We start from the raw sequence: 16,435 nt of genomic DNA on the forward strand, positions 1-16,435 counted from the left end.
TAAATATCTTAACAATATGTTAATATTTTTTTCTGTGTCTCAACCTTACCCTTACAAATACCTACTGTTTATGATATCATAAAACCTGTTTTGGATATCTGTATTGCAAAGAAAGTTATGGCTACTACGATTATATGTATATTTAGTAATATTCATGCAATTATATTTTTTAATATTCCAGAAAGACAATCAGCAATCTAATGATTATTGTGTTTATACATTTTGACAGCCTCGTCGAAATGTTCGCCTTAACCCAGTCTGGAGACAAAGTGGGTTACTATTCCTGTGGGTTGAAACACTGGAGATTTCCACATAGCACGAGTTGTGCATACTTGACACAGTTTTAATCTGATATTTTGTTATTACTAGTCGTTAGCCCGTTGAAAAATGCACGGGTTCGCTCGTCCTTTTTATACCGCATTGCGTGCGTCTCGCTACCTGCGCAGTTAAGCTACCATTTTGCGTGACAAACAGACGGACGGACAGACGTATACGGGTATTATAACATCGATAAAACCCTGTTAATTTTATTTAGTATGTTTTTTGGGAAGTTGTATTTATTGCTGATGTATATGAGAAAAAATGACATACGGTACAAATAATTTTATTTTCATTAACAATAACCATAACGTGAGAAAAACGTCCGCCAAACCTTTTGTTTGTAAAACTTTTGTGCACAAAATTATAGTTTTGTCACGCGGAGAAATTTTTTGAATATTAACAAATACTTAATTCTTCAATCAATGAAAATACACTGACAATATTATCAGAATCAAATTGATTCGAAAGTAAGAGTTATTTTAGTCAATTTGACTCTACGGACGAGTATTGCAGAAATGACACTGAGAGAGTATTTACATTAAAATGACACTGAAAAAGAGTATTTTCCAAATGACACTGAAAAAAGAGTCGGTATAGGCACTGTAAAAAATGACTCCAGAAAAGTAGTCATTATGATCCAGTAAAACGAGTATTTTCCGAATAACACTGAAAAAAGAGTCGGTATAGGCACTGTCAAAATGACTCCAGAAGAGGATTCACTTGGAACCGGCAAAGCGAGTCATTTTGTTGGGGAATTTCAAAGAATAAAACAACTTCTCTTGTATGAAAAATGTTACTTTCTTTATAAAAATATTAATTATTTGGAACAATTGTTAAGTAAATATTTATAATACATTAATATAACATTTAAAAAAAAAAATTTAGCGCATTAACTGTTAGATTTGACATCGCTAAGATTAGTATTGCAGATAAAATTAGGATTGAACTCATACCCTTTTGCAATACCAAATGTCCTTAAAGTTCTTTTTTTTAAGAATAACGCTTGTAAAGACATGAAATTTTGACAATTGTCAGTCTCAAGATCGGAATTTCAAAATTTCTTCAAAATAGCGTTTGGGAAAATATTAATTTGCATGTAGAGATGCTTCTAGAATTCGAAACTTTTTTCCTAAACATTATGATCATCTACAAACGTAGTAATAAAACAGCTTGTAGCCTAGATATATAATGGGTGATATTATAAAATAACAATCATGTTTTTTTTAGGTCCATATAACATGAATCAGGATGGCTTTTGGGTAAACTATGTGCAATTTGGTATTTTGCACACCAAAACATGTGTAAACCGATTCCATCTGCAACAGAAATGTATAGAAAACAACTCAGAAAAGTTCTGCATTTTGCGCAATTCTCGAGGTTCTATTTGCAAACTTTAGTTCGGAAACCAATGTCTTCCCTCAAGGTAGCTAAATAACTTTAACTACTCACACGAGAATCCCTAACAGTTGCGTACTCCTCTACAATGCGAGGCTATTTACTAATAACTGTCGTTAGTATTTTTTCGTACTGCTAAAAGGATGGATGACCAAATGTTAGTACAATAAAAACAGATATTAAGTAAAACATTTAAATTACAACATAACCACAATGACTTCCATTCCTCCAATTATTATTGTTGGGGGTGTCACATCATGATAGCAAAAACAATTATTTTCTACAGCACAATTTGAAGCATTCGACTATAACTTACTAAGTGTATTTGGTACATTTATCAAATGAACTTCTGAATATCAATGTGAAATCTCCAACTTTCATTTTTTTTCTTTTTCATGCATTTTCAACACAATCAGTCTTGGTAGGCACTCATTTTTTAATAAAAACGGAGATGGCCACCTTTTCAAAACGGGTGTGTCCAGTGCCTTATCTATCCCATTGAAGAATGTCATAGCATTTAAGTCTAAAGTATCCCAAAATTAGCACAGTTTACCGAATTAATATATATTAATATTGTGTGCGTGTGTGCAAAAAAATTGCTTGCTTGATTTAAAAATTCAAAGATATCCAGTTGTAAACACAAGCTGTCTTATTGAAAGAGTATATACCCCCTAGTACCCCTAGTAGTAACCAACAAGAAGTTTAAGGGATGGGGGGAGGGACTTACTACTCCTACCAAACAAATCTGGAACCATTTATGAAACTAAAGGTAGGGAAGTGGCACATAGAAGAAAGAAATAATAATAAGCTGGTGTAGTGAGTCTCTTTATAGCGCTAAAGCTAGCTAGCCTCTAGCCGAATTTCTTATTATTTCTAGCTAGCTATACATAACCAATGTTGGAGCTCTACCTAGCAAGCTGAAACATCTAAAGAATAACAAAGACATCTAAGGGAATTCAAGACAGTTGCGGAAAAGATTTAAAAAGAGCGTGGCTAGCTAGCTATAGCTAACTGGGCATCTTGTATTTTTATAAAACATCACATCTTATTATTAAAAAATAAAAGAGGCAACTATTTTACTGTTTGACGAAATTTTTAACCCATGAAGCATAACACAAAAACAATGAAACAATAGAACTACAAAAAATTTATCCTCTTCCTTTGTTCACCTCCAACCTAGCGTCAAACTCCTTGTTCCGTTTTGGGCTCCAATTCTTACATTCAGATTTAGGCGCCAATTTCCAGATTGGGGAACCTTGATCCAACCTTGATCCAGGAGCTGTTTACTTTTTTTTATAAAATGGGGCCGACTTTGTATAACAAAGTAGACAAAGAACATATCTTGTGATCATTTTATGTGCTGGTAATTGGTTCCCAAGTAGGAAAAAAGTTTTGATCTTAATGGCGACTACAAAACGGTTTACTAGGCAACATGTACTGTAAAATTTGTGAGCTTGAAATTGCACGACATCTCAAGAAGAAACACATACAGAGTCACATAGATGGACAAAAGGTAAAGTGCGACGACTGCGAGAAGAACTTTAGAGGAAAGTAGGAACTAAAACATCACTAAAATACCAAACATAAAGGGATTAACCTGAAGTGCGACAAATGTGACAAAACATTTAGTAGTATTCTGGTTTCTGACACTATAAAATTAAAGAGTCATGTTTCCACTTTGACAAAACCTATACCGGAAAAACTTGTAATCAATGAAATGATGGCAAGGCTTATATTGGCAAAGTTTTTCTTGGAAAACCATAAAAGAGAACAACATGGCGATGAAAATTGGCATGCTTTCAATGTTAAAAGTTATTTGTTTATAAGTCGAACCTGTCGCGTCATTAACCAAATCATTGTAATGGTAGAAAAAGGAAAGGTATATATTTGTATTTAGTGTTCACCTATAGGATATTTTAGCTCAAAAAAATAACTTACAACGACAGCAACTGGCATTTTACAACACACAATGTAAACCTATAAAAATATTACTGTAGCATTTGAGCTTAATGTTAAGCATTTTGTGGTGTTCTCAAACTAGATATATTGTTATAGCGTACGGTGGTACAATTTCGCCATAGGTAACTACACTGTTCGTCACCCAGAAGTAAAATCTATTCACACCGTTTTTTAAAAAAAATGGGTGTATATACTGTCTTTAAAATTCCATTTATCGTTATGTATTTATGTATATATACAATTCTATTTGAAATATATACTGCACGTTTAAAGTTCAATTTGTTTCGTAGATTATTTATGTAATATATACAATTCTATTTAAAATATATACTGCACGTTTAAAGTTCAATTTGTTTCGTAAATTATTTATGTAATATATACAATTCTATTTAAAATATATACTGCACGTTTAAAGTTCAATTTGTTTCGTAAATTATTTATGTAATATATACAATTCTATTTAATATATATTTTGTCTATTTGCTTGCATTGTATTTAAAAATAACACCGTTTGACATGTAGAGATCGTTCCTTAAAAACTATGTTCCACATCAACACATTTTTGTTCTCGTTCAGTATCCCTGTAAAAAAACTTGGCTTAGATTTTAAATCGTTAGGTAAATAAATTCTCAAGAATTTAAAATTTATTATCTGCAAGCATATAATTACACCCATCAATACAAGTAAAAACACGATAAATATATATATGAATAAATATACGATATAAATAAATGATAAAACAGATTCCATATATGTCAATTTGGTCATTTAAAGAAGGTCCTGTGACGTAATCTAATGAGCTTCAAGTATTTTAGGTTTTCTTGTTTCCTTAGGAGCTATTGTAAGGATTGACCATTAAATTTGTGCTCAAGAGTGCTTTAAAGGCTCAGATGTTTCATGCTGCCATTGTTTTCTTATCAACGTAGAGTGACGTTTCGTCTAATTTCTGCACAAATTTATTTCCGTTCATTTTAACACAATTCTTATAACTTCAAGCAATAGGCAAAATTAGGTAGATTGGTGATATTACGAGGTCGTATTAATGACGTTACATCAAAATCCTTATGCGCACGTCAAAATCATTTTGCGAACATCAAAATCCTTATGTACACATCAAAATCTTTATGTGCACATCAAAATCTGTTTGCGAACATCAAAATCCTTATGCGCACGTCAAAATCATTATGAGAAAATAAAAATTAACAATGTCTCCAGCTTTGAAATGACCCCCTCTTGGATTAAAAAATGTCCCTCATAAACGCGTCATTGGAATGAGGGAAAAGATAAACACTGTTAACAGAGTCATTACGACTCGCTACGAGGTTCATTGCGAAATAACTCTTTACTGTGATCATTTTGACTCTGCTTAAATTTTCGATGTATGATGTGTTTTTGTTCTGTTTGTCCTAGTGATAATCAAATATTTGCCAAGGTATGGTAATCCTTTGTTTTCTCTGAAAACAGTTTTGTTTTATAAACATTTAACACTTGCTTAATCTGTTAGACGTTGGAGAGAAGGATACGTTATAACTGATTTGAAGCTCTTTAAGAAAGTCTTTAACAAAATTGCAGCAAATATGTCATTATCATCATTTCTTTCAAAGGTAAGGAAATTTCTCGGCAAAATTAGTGTGCAAAATAATCAATGTGTCAATCTCCAAGAGGGGAATACTTCCTAAATCAAAGTACAGTAATATCTTGATTCCACTTTTATTCATCTAAGCACAGTTATTCTAACGTCAATTTGGATTGAGATTTGGGATTTTTTAAGATTAAGAAGTATTACAGAATGTTTTTTGCTTACATCAACAATTTTATTAGAGGCATAATTTGAGAATGAAAAGAACACACCTAATTTACCCGCACTGGGTAAAGAATTTAGCCCCAGACCCCCAGATTCAAATTTAATCAAACTTAGCACACTTTAAGTACGTCCTGAAAAAAAAAATGGCAAAAAAAATCCTTGCTTATGTCAGCACTTTTTCTGTGACGTCATCGAAGGCTTGAAATTTGTCTAATTTAGTATACTATAAAATTCATTTATTTACGTTCTAGAACGAACTACAGACATAAGCTCATCTGTTATGTCACTATTATATTAAGAATTATAACAATAAATAATAAATAGAATAGTATGTTCAAATAAAAAAAAAAAAAAAGTCATGTTTTTTTTAACAAAATAAGCGCGCATTCAATTAAAAAAACAAACAAACAAACAAACAAACCAAAAAAAACCCACATCGTTTAGACGTGTAAAGGACAACTTTTCAAAAGCCTGCTTTTACGCGTCTTTCCCTAAACCACAACAAAACGAGTTTTAAATGCATTATAAAGTCGTGATCGATTTAAAAGTTTATAAGACGTCTAAAAGACGTCGAATACCTGCGCGTCTTTTAAAAACGGAGAACAGTCCTTACTTATAATTCTAAAAAACGCCTGGTGCTGGCTGGGAGGTGTAGTCACATTAACGATATAGGATATCAAAAAAATGCCTAAAAATTTACCTTCTAAAAAGTTTCCTGCCTCAATTTAACTAAAATACAGGCTGTCCACCTCGTAATATTATGGCCAAAACCTTTGGTACATTGGTTTTCAACAAATCTACTCATTATTTCTCAGAAATAACTTCAGCAATTTTGTTAAAAAAACTATTAAATCACAAAAATATTTGAAATTTTTCAAGAGGATTAGTAAAAAAATGTTTAAGGAACGCATTTACATGATTTTGATACTCTGCCTACAGATATTAAATTGCTTACCGCTATCTTAGATTCATTACAGTATGGTTTTGCAAGGATTTAATAGACATAGAGTCCAAAAAATTTAAACTATCATCATAGTTCCTGAGTTCCTGAGTTCCTGAATTTAGTCATTTTTGGGCACTCTGTTAAACCTTTTTTAAAAAACATTTCAATTTTTACAAAGACACAAGTGCAGAAACCATAAAACTCAAATCACTTGATTGAAATAATTCTAAAAGGGCCTAAATAAAACATGTTCTAGGTTTCAGGCCAAATGTTTTATCCAGTCCAGAAAAATTGGGTGCGATTTTGCAGCACCGTGGTAGAGTATTCAACCTCAAATTACGCTTATAAAGATAGGGAGAAAAGTCTATTAAAAGCAACAAAATACCTTAGCAAAGCTAAGGACTGTAGTGAATATACACATTTTTGACAAAATTACCCACGTAGATATCTATTTGTCGTTGGGGCGAAACAAGATCTTAAACCGTAATACTATTTTGCTATGTTTACATCAAATTTTTATTTTGGGGATCACATTCATTATAACTTTGTACACAACACATTAATTTTACCCACATGCAGTTTTCTGCATTAAAGTTTGATTTTGCATGTTTTAAATTCAGTGACCATTTAGAGATTGAAATGACAATAAGATAAACCCCGAAATGATTTCATTTTGCATCAATACAAAACCACTTCTCAATCCTCTTAAAAAAAATTTTTATGCTAAACACAACAAATTTAATTTTCATTTATTAGTCTTTTTGCAAAAAAACTTTATTTAGCTATAACAATGACCGATATGTGCATCCATGAATTAGTCCTATAGCAATAACAAAAAACTCATACCTGGCTAGCTATATATTCCAAAGTAATATTTTTTTTAAATAAATAAGTTTGTTGCACCAGAAATATTTTGACCATTTTGTTAATATTATATAGCCTAACATGTACAGTAATACATAATCTTACTTTAGCTAGTATTACAATATGAGGTGTACGTTTTTTCTTTCTGTGGAAGTACTAGTCTAGCTTAGACAGATACACCATACAAGTTTGCACTGGTTTGGCATAAATATTTCTTCTCGATAAGCTATAACACGATGTTGCTATATTTACCAAGAATAATTATCAATACAGGCAAGATATAATTATTTCTGTCACACACTGGATGTGTGGAATTTCGGCAGCCTTTCACCGTTTTCATGTAGTGCCCTAAAAAATAGTCTAAAAATGTAAGAACCCGAGTTATTTGCCAGGAGCAAAAGGCTATTGCACGAGCTTGCAGGCTATTTATTTTTTGGGGATTATGGTTTAAGTTAAAATGTTGCCTACAAATATAAAAATATTCCGTCGTCGTTTTAAAAAGAAGAAAAATTGTTAGTTGTCTGATGTTACACGTGTGCCGAAACTGCGTTCATTTTATTTATATTTCACTATGGTAACGCTAAAATTAGCAATATAGAAAAATGTCGCTTCAGAAGTATGTCTTAATTAAGCTGGCAATGATCTGTGAAAACCTATTACACTCGATTAAAAAACTGTTTGAATAATTTAATTATTCAATCAATCGAAAATCAAGTAAAGAAAAGCATATAACTCTAGATTATGGGAAATGTTGTCGTGAAAACATCCAAACCAGTGAATAAGATCGCGAAAGAAATTTATCGCTCAAAGGAAGAACGGATAGAACCAGTTCAGGAGTTTACAGTTAAAAAAAACACCTGAAGAGGAGTACACGCTTGAAGATATTTCTTCGGATTCATGCGAGATTAAAAGTTCGAATGCAGCAAGAGAGATTGAAATTTGTTGTAAACATCTAGTTTGCTGTAATTTTCGTGGTCAAACCAACTTAGATGACAAGGAGGTAGTATATTTTATCTAGCTAATCTCTCTTTAATAAGAAGAAATTAACAAAAATTTCTCACGTACTGGTTTTTGGGGGTATTATGTCCTTTTACTCATATGCAACTCCTATGCAAGCGTTAAAGTTGTGTGGTGAAAATACGTCTAAGCACATTTCATGTCATTTTATTGTTTACATTACCTACATATAATTTTATTTTTCTAATGTTTTTATACGTTTCTTGTGTATTTTTACTTTTAACAAGTTGACTTCTTCTTTTTAAAAAATGTTAATATAGATGGAAATAGACCGCACCAAATACATCAAGTTTGACGAATTTCTTAATTTTGCCTAAATTTTTTATATATTCATTCGGCGAAGAAATTTGAAGCACTCTTTCTTGTGACAGCTTCTGAAGGAAGAGAGTTTGTGATAAAATAAAGTGGATCATTATTTTGATTTTCATTTTTGATTGTTTGTTTGAAAAAAACAAATCACACAAGAATAAGTACTTTTATTTCTCCGACGCACTACAATTACGGATTTTTTGTGTGCCGAGATGGTATAATATTAAGAAACCAAGCGACTTTAGAATATATTTAATGCAAGTCTCCTTGTATCAATGTAAAGACATAACTAAATCCTTGTAGATTCTACTCTTAAATAGAGGTTGTTTTTTATAGCTACCCTGGTAGCTGCTACGTTTCCAATAGTTGCGTATGTCTAGTCCACCTGAAAATGATTAAAAGTTGTTGTTTTTTATAGGTACTAGGCTGAGTTGTGACAGACGGGGGAAATATCCCAAAACATTACATTTTTTCTGTTAACTAAGTAACTCTCTTCGTTATAGTCCACAGATCATTGTCAAATCAAAACAAAATTAAACTTGGGCTTTTATCTGAAGCTACTGGACCGAGTAATACGAGAAACTGAACCGGTAAATTTTACTGGTGACGATGAGGAATACATACAATTAATCAATATGGTAGCTGTAAGAAGAAAAAGGAAAGGAGAAACGACAAAAGAATGCTTTGAACGATTGCAGCGCGAGAATAAACGTTTTGTCAAAATTTATCGTGCAAGAGGAAGTAAGGCCTCAGATATGTTTTTCTAGTCTACCAGAATTTTGTAGAAACCATACTGTAGTGCTTCTCTGTCTTCCTAATCGTATTTGAATTAGACTAGGTTTTGTCTGTTATCAACAAATTCACAACTTTTGTTAAAGGACTTCGTTTCCTTGTTGATTGTCATTATAGGATACATATATTCTGCTAAAATCGTTTCAAAGCATTTTTTACTGACGCTTGTCAGACTTTCGTAGCCGATAATTATTAAAAGGCACAATTTAAGTTGTTAGCAAAATCTCTACAAAACTGTTCAAGTATTCTCTCGCTTTCATCCAAATGCATGTCAATTAGGTCATTATCAGTTTTATGTAGCTGTGTACAACTATTTTTAAATACCTGTTACTGTTTAGAAAAATCAGAAAAAATGAATACTAAACAATACTGGGGAACACGCCAACAGTTACTTGCTGGAAAGGTAATTGCTGACTGGGTGGATGTTGAAGGGGGACCATTAGACCCAATTTTTGGTGTTCTTCTACAACCAAACGCAGGTACTTTAAGTTCTGTTTTATGCTACTAAGCCATATTCTAAAATACTCTGTTTTTCTGGTCAATATATTTACGGCGTACCTTCCTAAACCGTGTTCAGATTAGGAGTGGTGAACGAGACATTTTTTTAGTTTCTTCTCTACTTCCCCCGTGATATCGTTCGACAGTTTAATCAGATCTCATCCTTTTTTAGGTCGCGTTGGACCAGGAGATACAGGACTCATACATAAAGCCCTTTTTGATCAAACAGGACATATGGCTTACCACTCTGCTGCTCATGATGGATTTGGATATCTCTATATATCGCATGGTGTGGGGCCCGGATATGATTATTTAGACCGAGAAGTATTAGACAATGGTAATTGTATGGCAGGCCAATTTACAGGAATCGAATTTTGGGTAAAAGTGTTAAAGGAACGCGATGTTACAATTAATTTACCTGGTCTCGAAAATGCAGCAAAAATTATGAAATTATAACTGGCAATTTGCATGTTGCTATTTTTATGTGTCGTTTACATAACATCCCCGCAATAACTTTGGAAATACGTATTTCTATGTCCTGTAAACATCAGATCTTGCGTTACTAAAATGGAGAATATTGTTTGGTTACGTTTGAAAACATAGTGAAGTTCAATAGTTGTTTGTTTTGGTTACCTAGGACAGATATCTATCTAATGTAATCCTTATCTGAAATTTGTTGGACCTTTTGATTCCAATATTTTGTCTGTGTGTTCAAAAGAGTTGCGCCGCAGCTTTATTTCCGACCCGCGCCACATGTTTTTCCCGAACAATTTTTTAACCCGCCCCGGATAAATATTTACATAAACAATCCAGTGTTTTCCGGGACTTCTTGCCTCGATTCAATTACCGAATCATCAGTCTTAAATATGTGTATAAACGAATCAAAAGCACTGCTTTTTTCGCGATAATTGTTAGTTTGGTAGCTCAGACTTTTAGTGCGAATCTCCGCGATACAATATTTACAACAATTTTTATTTCGTTTGCCGGAAATTTTGCGACAAAAATGAAGTATAGTGGAGAAACACACTATAATTTCTAGAAGATTTTCTTAAATACACTTATTTTCGTATCCACTTTTCCGTAAATGAAAACGAAGCTGTACTTTATAAAACGAGGTGATCGCAATGAAGCAGTGCCTTTTGCCTTATATTCAAGTGAAATTTGGAATTGCTGACGGATAGTTAAGTTCATAGATTTTTCAGATATGGTCTTTTAAAGTTGCTTTAGTGTTAAAGTTATTTTGAGCTAATATGGAGGAAAAATCTAACACTAGGGGTAGATCCCACCCTCTAAAATTTGTTTTTTGTGTCGCTAGCTACAGCTGTGCACATCTCCAGATTTGCCAGTTATGTACTGTAAAACTTATTGGTTTTTGGTTTTAAAAAGGCTGAACGATGCTTAAAAGATACTGTAGATTTTTTCAAGAAATGAAACCAATTATAAGTGCTTCAAAAGTTTAGCTGGCATAGTCAAACGTGTCAGTAGTAACCCTGCTATAAAGTTCAGTGAGAGAGGTACATTCCTTTAAAATCAGCTGATCGCATCATTAACATATCTTTAGCTGGTTAGTTCAACAGTTAACCTTCGGCAATCCAAACTGTCGACTGTATTATTTCTAGATAGCGGACTAATTCTCCCTTCTCCTCAGTTGTTATAGTTAGCCATAGGATTTTAAAAACATTTTTTATCAGTTATGTTGATGTTTAATAAACAACGTATGTAGCTGTCTATTTTAATTATGAAAACGTACGTTGCCATCAGTACTCGATTATGCTCTTTCCTTCTAATAAGCCTGTACTTTCAATAAGCTCCAATCCTAAAAAAACACATTTCTGACAAATACTTTAAGGTCCCAAATTTTGTAAGTTTCCTTCAGGATTGTTAGCTGAAAAAGGTGATTGACTCTTCGGTGTGGCGTTTATTACCAATACTTCTCTTGACGGTCTTCCACATGATAATGATGACGATGATGACGATTGAGACTTCAGTAACTTTGAATAATTTTACTTAAACCTTAGTTTTCTAGATATTGCCCATACTTTAAGTCCTGCTACCACTAATGATTTACTTCCTTTCAGTTGTTTTATTTGACATGGCGGAATTGGCAGCACAAGGCATTACATACTCTAAAAGGAGACAAAGGATTTTAAAACAGTAGTATTAATGAACGTCCAATAAAGAGGAAATTTAATGTACAATTTGTGGCTGACACTTTATGCATTTTGTAGAAAATATTTAAAGGGTTTATTAACTAAAAAATAAAAAGCACAGGTAGTACAAATAATAATCCACACATGAGCTACCAAAAGTTGCTCGAGTTAATTTGAAGTTAATGCTATAAAAACAAAGTATAAAATTTTATGAACGACTTAACGTTTTTGCAGATTAGCAACCTGATTAAGTTCTTTGTTCTGCCATATGTAGAATATATAAAAACTACAGCCTCCATGAATGTATTTTTAAGAAGAGAACAAAAGTTAAAAAAGTGCTGACTTGCAAAAACTAATCGATATTTTACAGAATGGCTGTAAACAAACGATATTTTACATAATAGCCGTACCACTCCAAAAAACGAGGATTGTATACAAAGCTGGCTTAACAACAACAGTTTCTAAAGTCCTTTCAACTTATGTCTTTTTCATCAATAAACTTTATTTCTGTTACTACTGCACTTTTAATTTGGTCATCATTGTTCGGCGCCTTCACTACGATCTCCCTTCCGCGAATGTAATTCTAGAGGAATCAATTTATTAACACGTCTTCTCAACGTACTATAGCGTCCTTGTCTAGTTAAAAAAAGGGATAAAAAAAGCTTGTCTTTCCTTTCGTTCATGTCAGTACGGTTGCCAATGAACATTTTGCCAGGGTACAGTATCTAAATTAAATCTCCGTCTAATGTTTCTATTTGCTGCCCAGATTTTTGTTTCTTCGCTGATGAATGCTTTGCTATTATTTAATACTAAATCTGATGTTGCTCCGAAACGTGAAATAAAACGTCTTAACACATTAATACATTCTAAACCTGGAGGGATTAGAAACTCAATCCAAATAGAATGCTCGGTTGTTATTCCAAGTGATCAGTTTTATCTATGCTTTGTTCATATTACCCCTGGCATCATAAATACCGTTTACAAAAACTGGCTCAGCATAATCTATGCCCACTACATCGAATGTGTGCAACAGTCGTAAACGAAATTCAGGAAAAACTGCAGGATTTGGGTACTTTATCGGTTTTCCTTCAAATTTATTGCAGAATTTTTGAGAATACGACGGACAAGATTTCGACATTTAGTTACGCAATGTTTACGTCGTAGGTTTGTAATGATTTGTTTGCAACTATTATGTCCGACCGTTTTGGGTGAGTAATTAAAGAAGTTAAATACAAGTTCGTATATAATAAATTCTCCCTTTACATCGTAATACCCATTTATCATCCACAAAAACGTTCAAGTTCTTTTCGTGAGATACAATGTCCCTTTGTGCAAAATTAATCAATTTAAAAAAGGTTTTAAGTCATCTGACGATAACCGTCCAGTTTCTTCAAGACCATTCTACAACAATAAAGATTCTGGGGCACTAGGCACCAACAATACGGCTTCTTTGGCACCTGGTAAACAATTCGGGTTTTTAGCACCACACCTCAACAATGCAGGTTCTTCGGGAGTACACCCTTTATATTTCAGGACCCACATCCCAAGATAGTATGTTAGTACATATAACTTTTTTACAAAGCGCAACACAGTTGCTGTAATGCGTACCAGTTTCTTCAATAAACTGAATTTTCCAAGCCGATTATCTACTCTATTTGTACTGCAGGGTCACAAAGAAAACACGTGTTAACATTACTAACATCTAATTGTTCACACATCAGACTTATGGGGTCACTAAGAAAACACATGCCACCACTGCTAACAACTAATTGTTCACACACCAGTCTTGTGGGATCACTTAGATAACACATGCCACCACTAATAACATCTAATTGTTCACACATCAGACTTGTAGGGTCACTAAAAAACATGGCCACAACTATTAACATCAATTGTTCACACATCAGACTTGCGGAATCACTAAGAAAACGTGTGCCACCACTACTAACAATTAATTGTTCACACATCAGACTAGTTGGTTCACTAAGAAAACACATGCAAGCACTACTAACATCAAATTGTTCAGTCACCAGACTTGTGGGCTCACTAAGAAAACACGCGCCACCACTATTAATAACTAATTGTTCATACACCAACTTGTATTATTAATATTAACATATATTTGTTCACACACAAGACTTGTAGGGTCACTAAGAAAACTCGTGCCACCACTGATAGTTCAAGACTACCGAACTAAAATTGGATTCTTCTTACACATCGAACGAGTGTTGCTGCTCCTCCCACACAATAGTAATATCAACGCATAATGAACAATCACATACGCTAAAAAGCTACATGGAACCCGAGCTAATTATCCTGTAAATCAAAAACTTTCATTCTCTAGAAATAGCAGGATGTTTACTTAAGGTTGCTAAAAATAATTTTATTTTCATTTTTAATTAATCTCTAATTTTTCTAACTTTTTCCCATCGGTTAAATAAACATTTCATATTTCTTCTATTTGCTTACTATCTAATAATTAACAACTGTCAATAGTCAGTCCAAGCTACTACTTTAAAAATATCATAGATATGCTTTAATTTATATACTCTGATTCTAGAAGTTGAAACATGAACAAGGCCCACTTTAACTTCAATCTTAGTGTAATGTACTTACGTGTAGAATTCACTTGAGACTTAGTAGTAACCCATTTTGTTGTTATATTGCTAGAAAGGTCCAGAAATTTCAGATATACACAGGTACCATGGAGATGTCATAAAAGGCATGCATTCCATTTTGTTTAAATGGCACCACAGGTGAATCAATCTCAATGTTAAATTTACTAACATCTTTCCAGATACTTTGCCACCTGTGATAAAGATCTTCATAAGAGGTTTGTCCCAATCTATTTCAGATAAACAAATATCCGAAAAGAACATTTCACTGGGAGGATAATAGGATTAATGATCCCGATTGGATCATAGATTGAAATAATTTGTCAAATTTCTTTTTGAAGATTTCACACTAATTTTCTATATCATTATATATTTAATGATATATTTCTATATCATTTTATATATTCTGGATTTAGACACTTATTTAATACAACCACCATCAGTAGCTTAGCCATAAAATGCGTAACTTTGTAGTGGCGCTATTCCTCTTATTAATGGAAAATGAGGTAAATATTTAGAAACACTATGTAGCTTTCCGAAGATTTCTCCAAAATCCCTAAATTTATCTGTTCATTAATGATTATGCCATACTTTTGTAATAATTCACTGTCCTTAGCACTTCCTTGAGCAAACTTACATCATATTGATCTTCCAATGTTTCATGAGAGTCTCTGAAACGCAGCTAATTATTATTTTCAATTATATCTAGATCGGTATATTGACATATTCTTCTCTTTTTGGCAGGAAAGCTGTACACTGATATCAAGCCGACCGCCGTTTCTTGTTTAATTTGACATACTACACATTTGCATTGTGGTTTCGCATTCGAATCTCACTCTATAAACAATCTCATCATGCATATGTTTTCGCACAACAGAGAAGTCGAGTGCTTTCGCAAATTCTTGCGCTTTTTCCACTAAAATAGGAACATTAATTGAAATGTTGTGACCACGCATTGACTTAAACCACTTTAACAAGGCTTCATTAAACTTATTGTAAGTTCCTGTTTTGACATGCTAATGTTTAATAACGAATTGATTAAACAAATCGAAGATCTTTTGTTTGTTTTTCTTCCGGGTAGAAATGGTATTGCTGGGAACATTAAAATGTTCAGCCACATATTTACGCGGCCTACCCTTTTCTAGCTCTTTTAACGCATCATATTTAACTTTTAAAGTAACTTCATTGTGCTTCAGCCGCGCCAGTACTCGAAACAAATATTTGAAACAAACATTCGAATTTCATGATTCGATTTTAGAAAATTTCTAAAGTCGATTTACATGATGAAAAACACGACCAGGGGATCGAAGAATCTGGTCGATTTACATGATTTGTGGAATTATGAACATATCCGCTTTAAACAGACTCCTCTGTTTTAGCTTTTATATCACTTTTCAATCTGAAAGAATACCTTATATAGCGTTACAGCCAATCTGTAAAATATCATTTTTTACGCGCCTTCTGTAAAATATTATTTATTAGTTTTTGCTTATATCAGCACTTTCTCTGTGACGTCATTGATAGGTTGAAAATCGATCAAAATACTGTTATCTATCTAACATTCAGTTACCTCAGTTCTAGAGCGATTTTTCACATTCCGTTTGAATTTCTTAAAAGCTAAATAAAAGTTATTCAACATACATTACGGTTTTTGCATAGTTTGGTTAAAAAAATACAAAATATTGCCCAAAAATCCGGTTTTCCAGATTATAAGGTAAAAACCAAAAAAATCGGGAAATCAGATTAATCAAGTGTTTAAAAACATATA

The 16,435-nt window shown here is 32.9% G+C and overlaps 1 protein-coding gene across 1 annotated transcript; it reads left to right on the top strand.

The window, feature by feature from the left end:
* The first annotated feature begins 3,148 nt into the window (after nucleotides 1-3,148).
* On the top strand, nucleotides 3,149-10,837 carry LOC130621333 (uncharacterized). Its single transcript, XM_057436628.1, has 10 exons — nucleotides 3,149-3,267; nucleotides 3,346-3,595; nucleotides 3,772-3,797; nucleotides 4,252-4,292; nucleotides 5,086-5,107; nucleotides 5,180-5,279; nucleotides 8,116-8,286; nucleotides 9,116-9,353; nucleotides 9,743-9,883; nucleotides 10,075-10,837. The coding sequence occupies exons 1-10, from the start codon at nucleotides 3,149-3,151 to the stop codon at nucleotides 10,356-10,358; spliced, it is 1,392 nt and encodes a 463-aa protein (XP_057292611.1). The 3' UTR covers nucleotides 10,359-10,837.
* Nucleotides 10,838-16,435: the final 5,598 nt, after the last annotated feature.

This window comes from Hydractinia symbiolongicarpus, chromosome 12 (assembly GCF_029227915.1).
Source record: "Hydractinia symbiolongicarpus strain clone_291-10 chromosome 12, HSymV2.1, whole genome shotgun sequence".
NCBI lineage: Eukaryota > Metazoa > Cnidaria > Hydrozoa > Anthoathecata > Hydractiniidae > Hydractinia > Hydractinia symbiolongicarpus.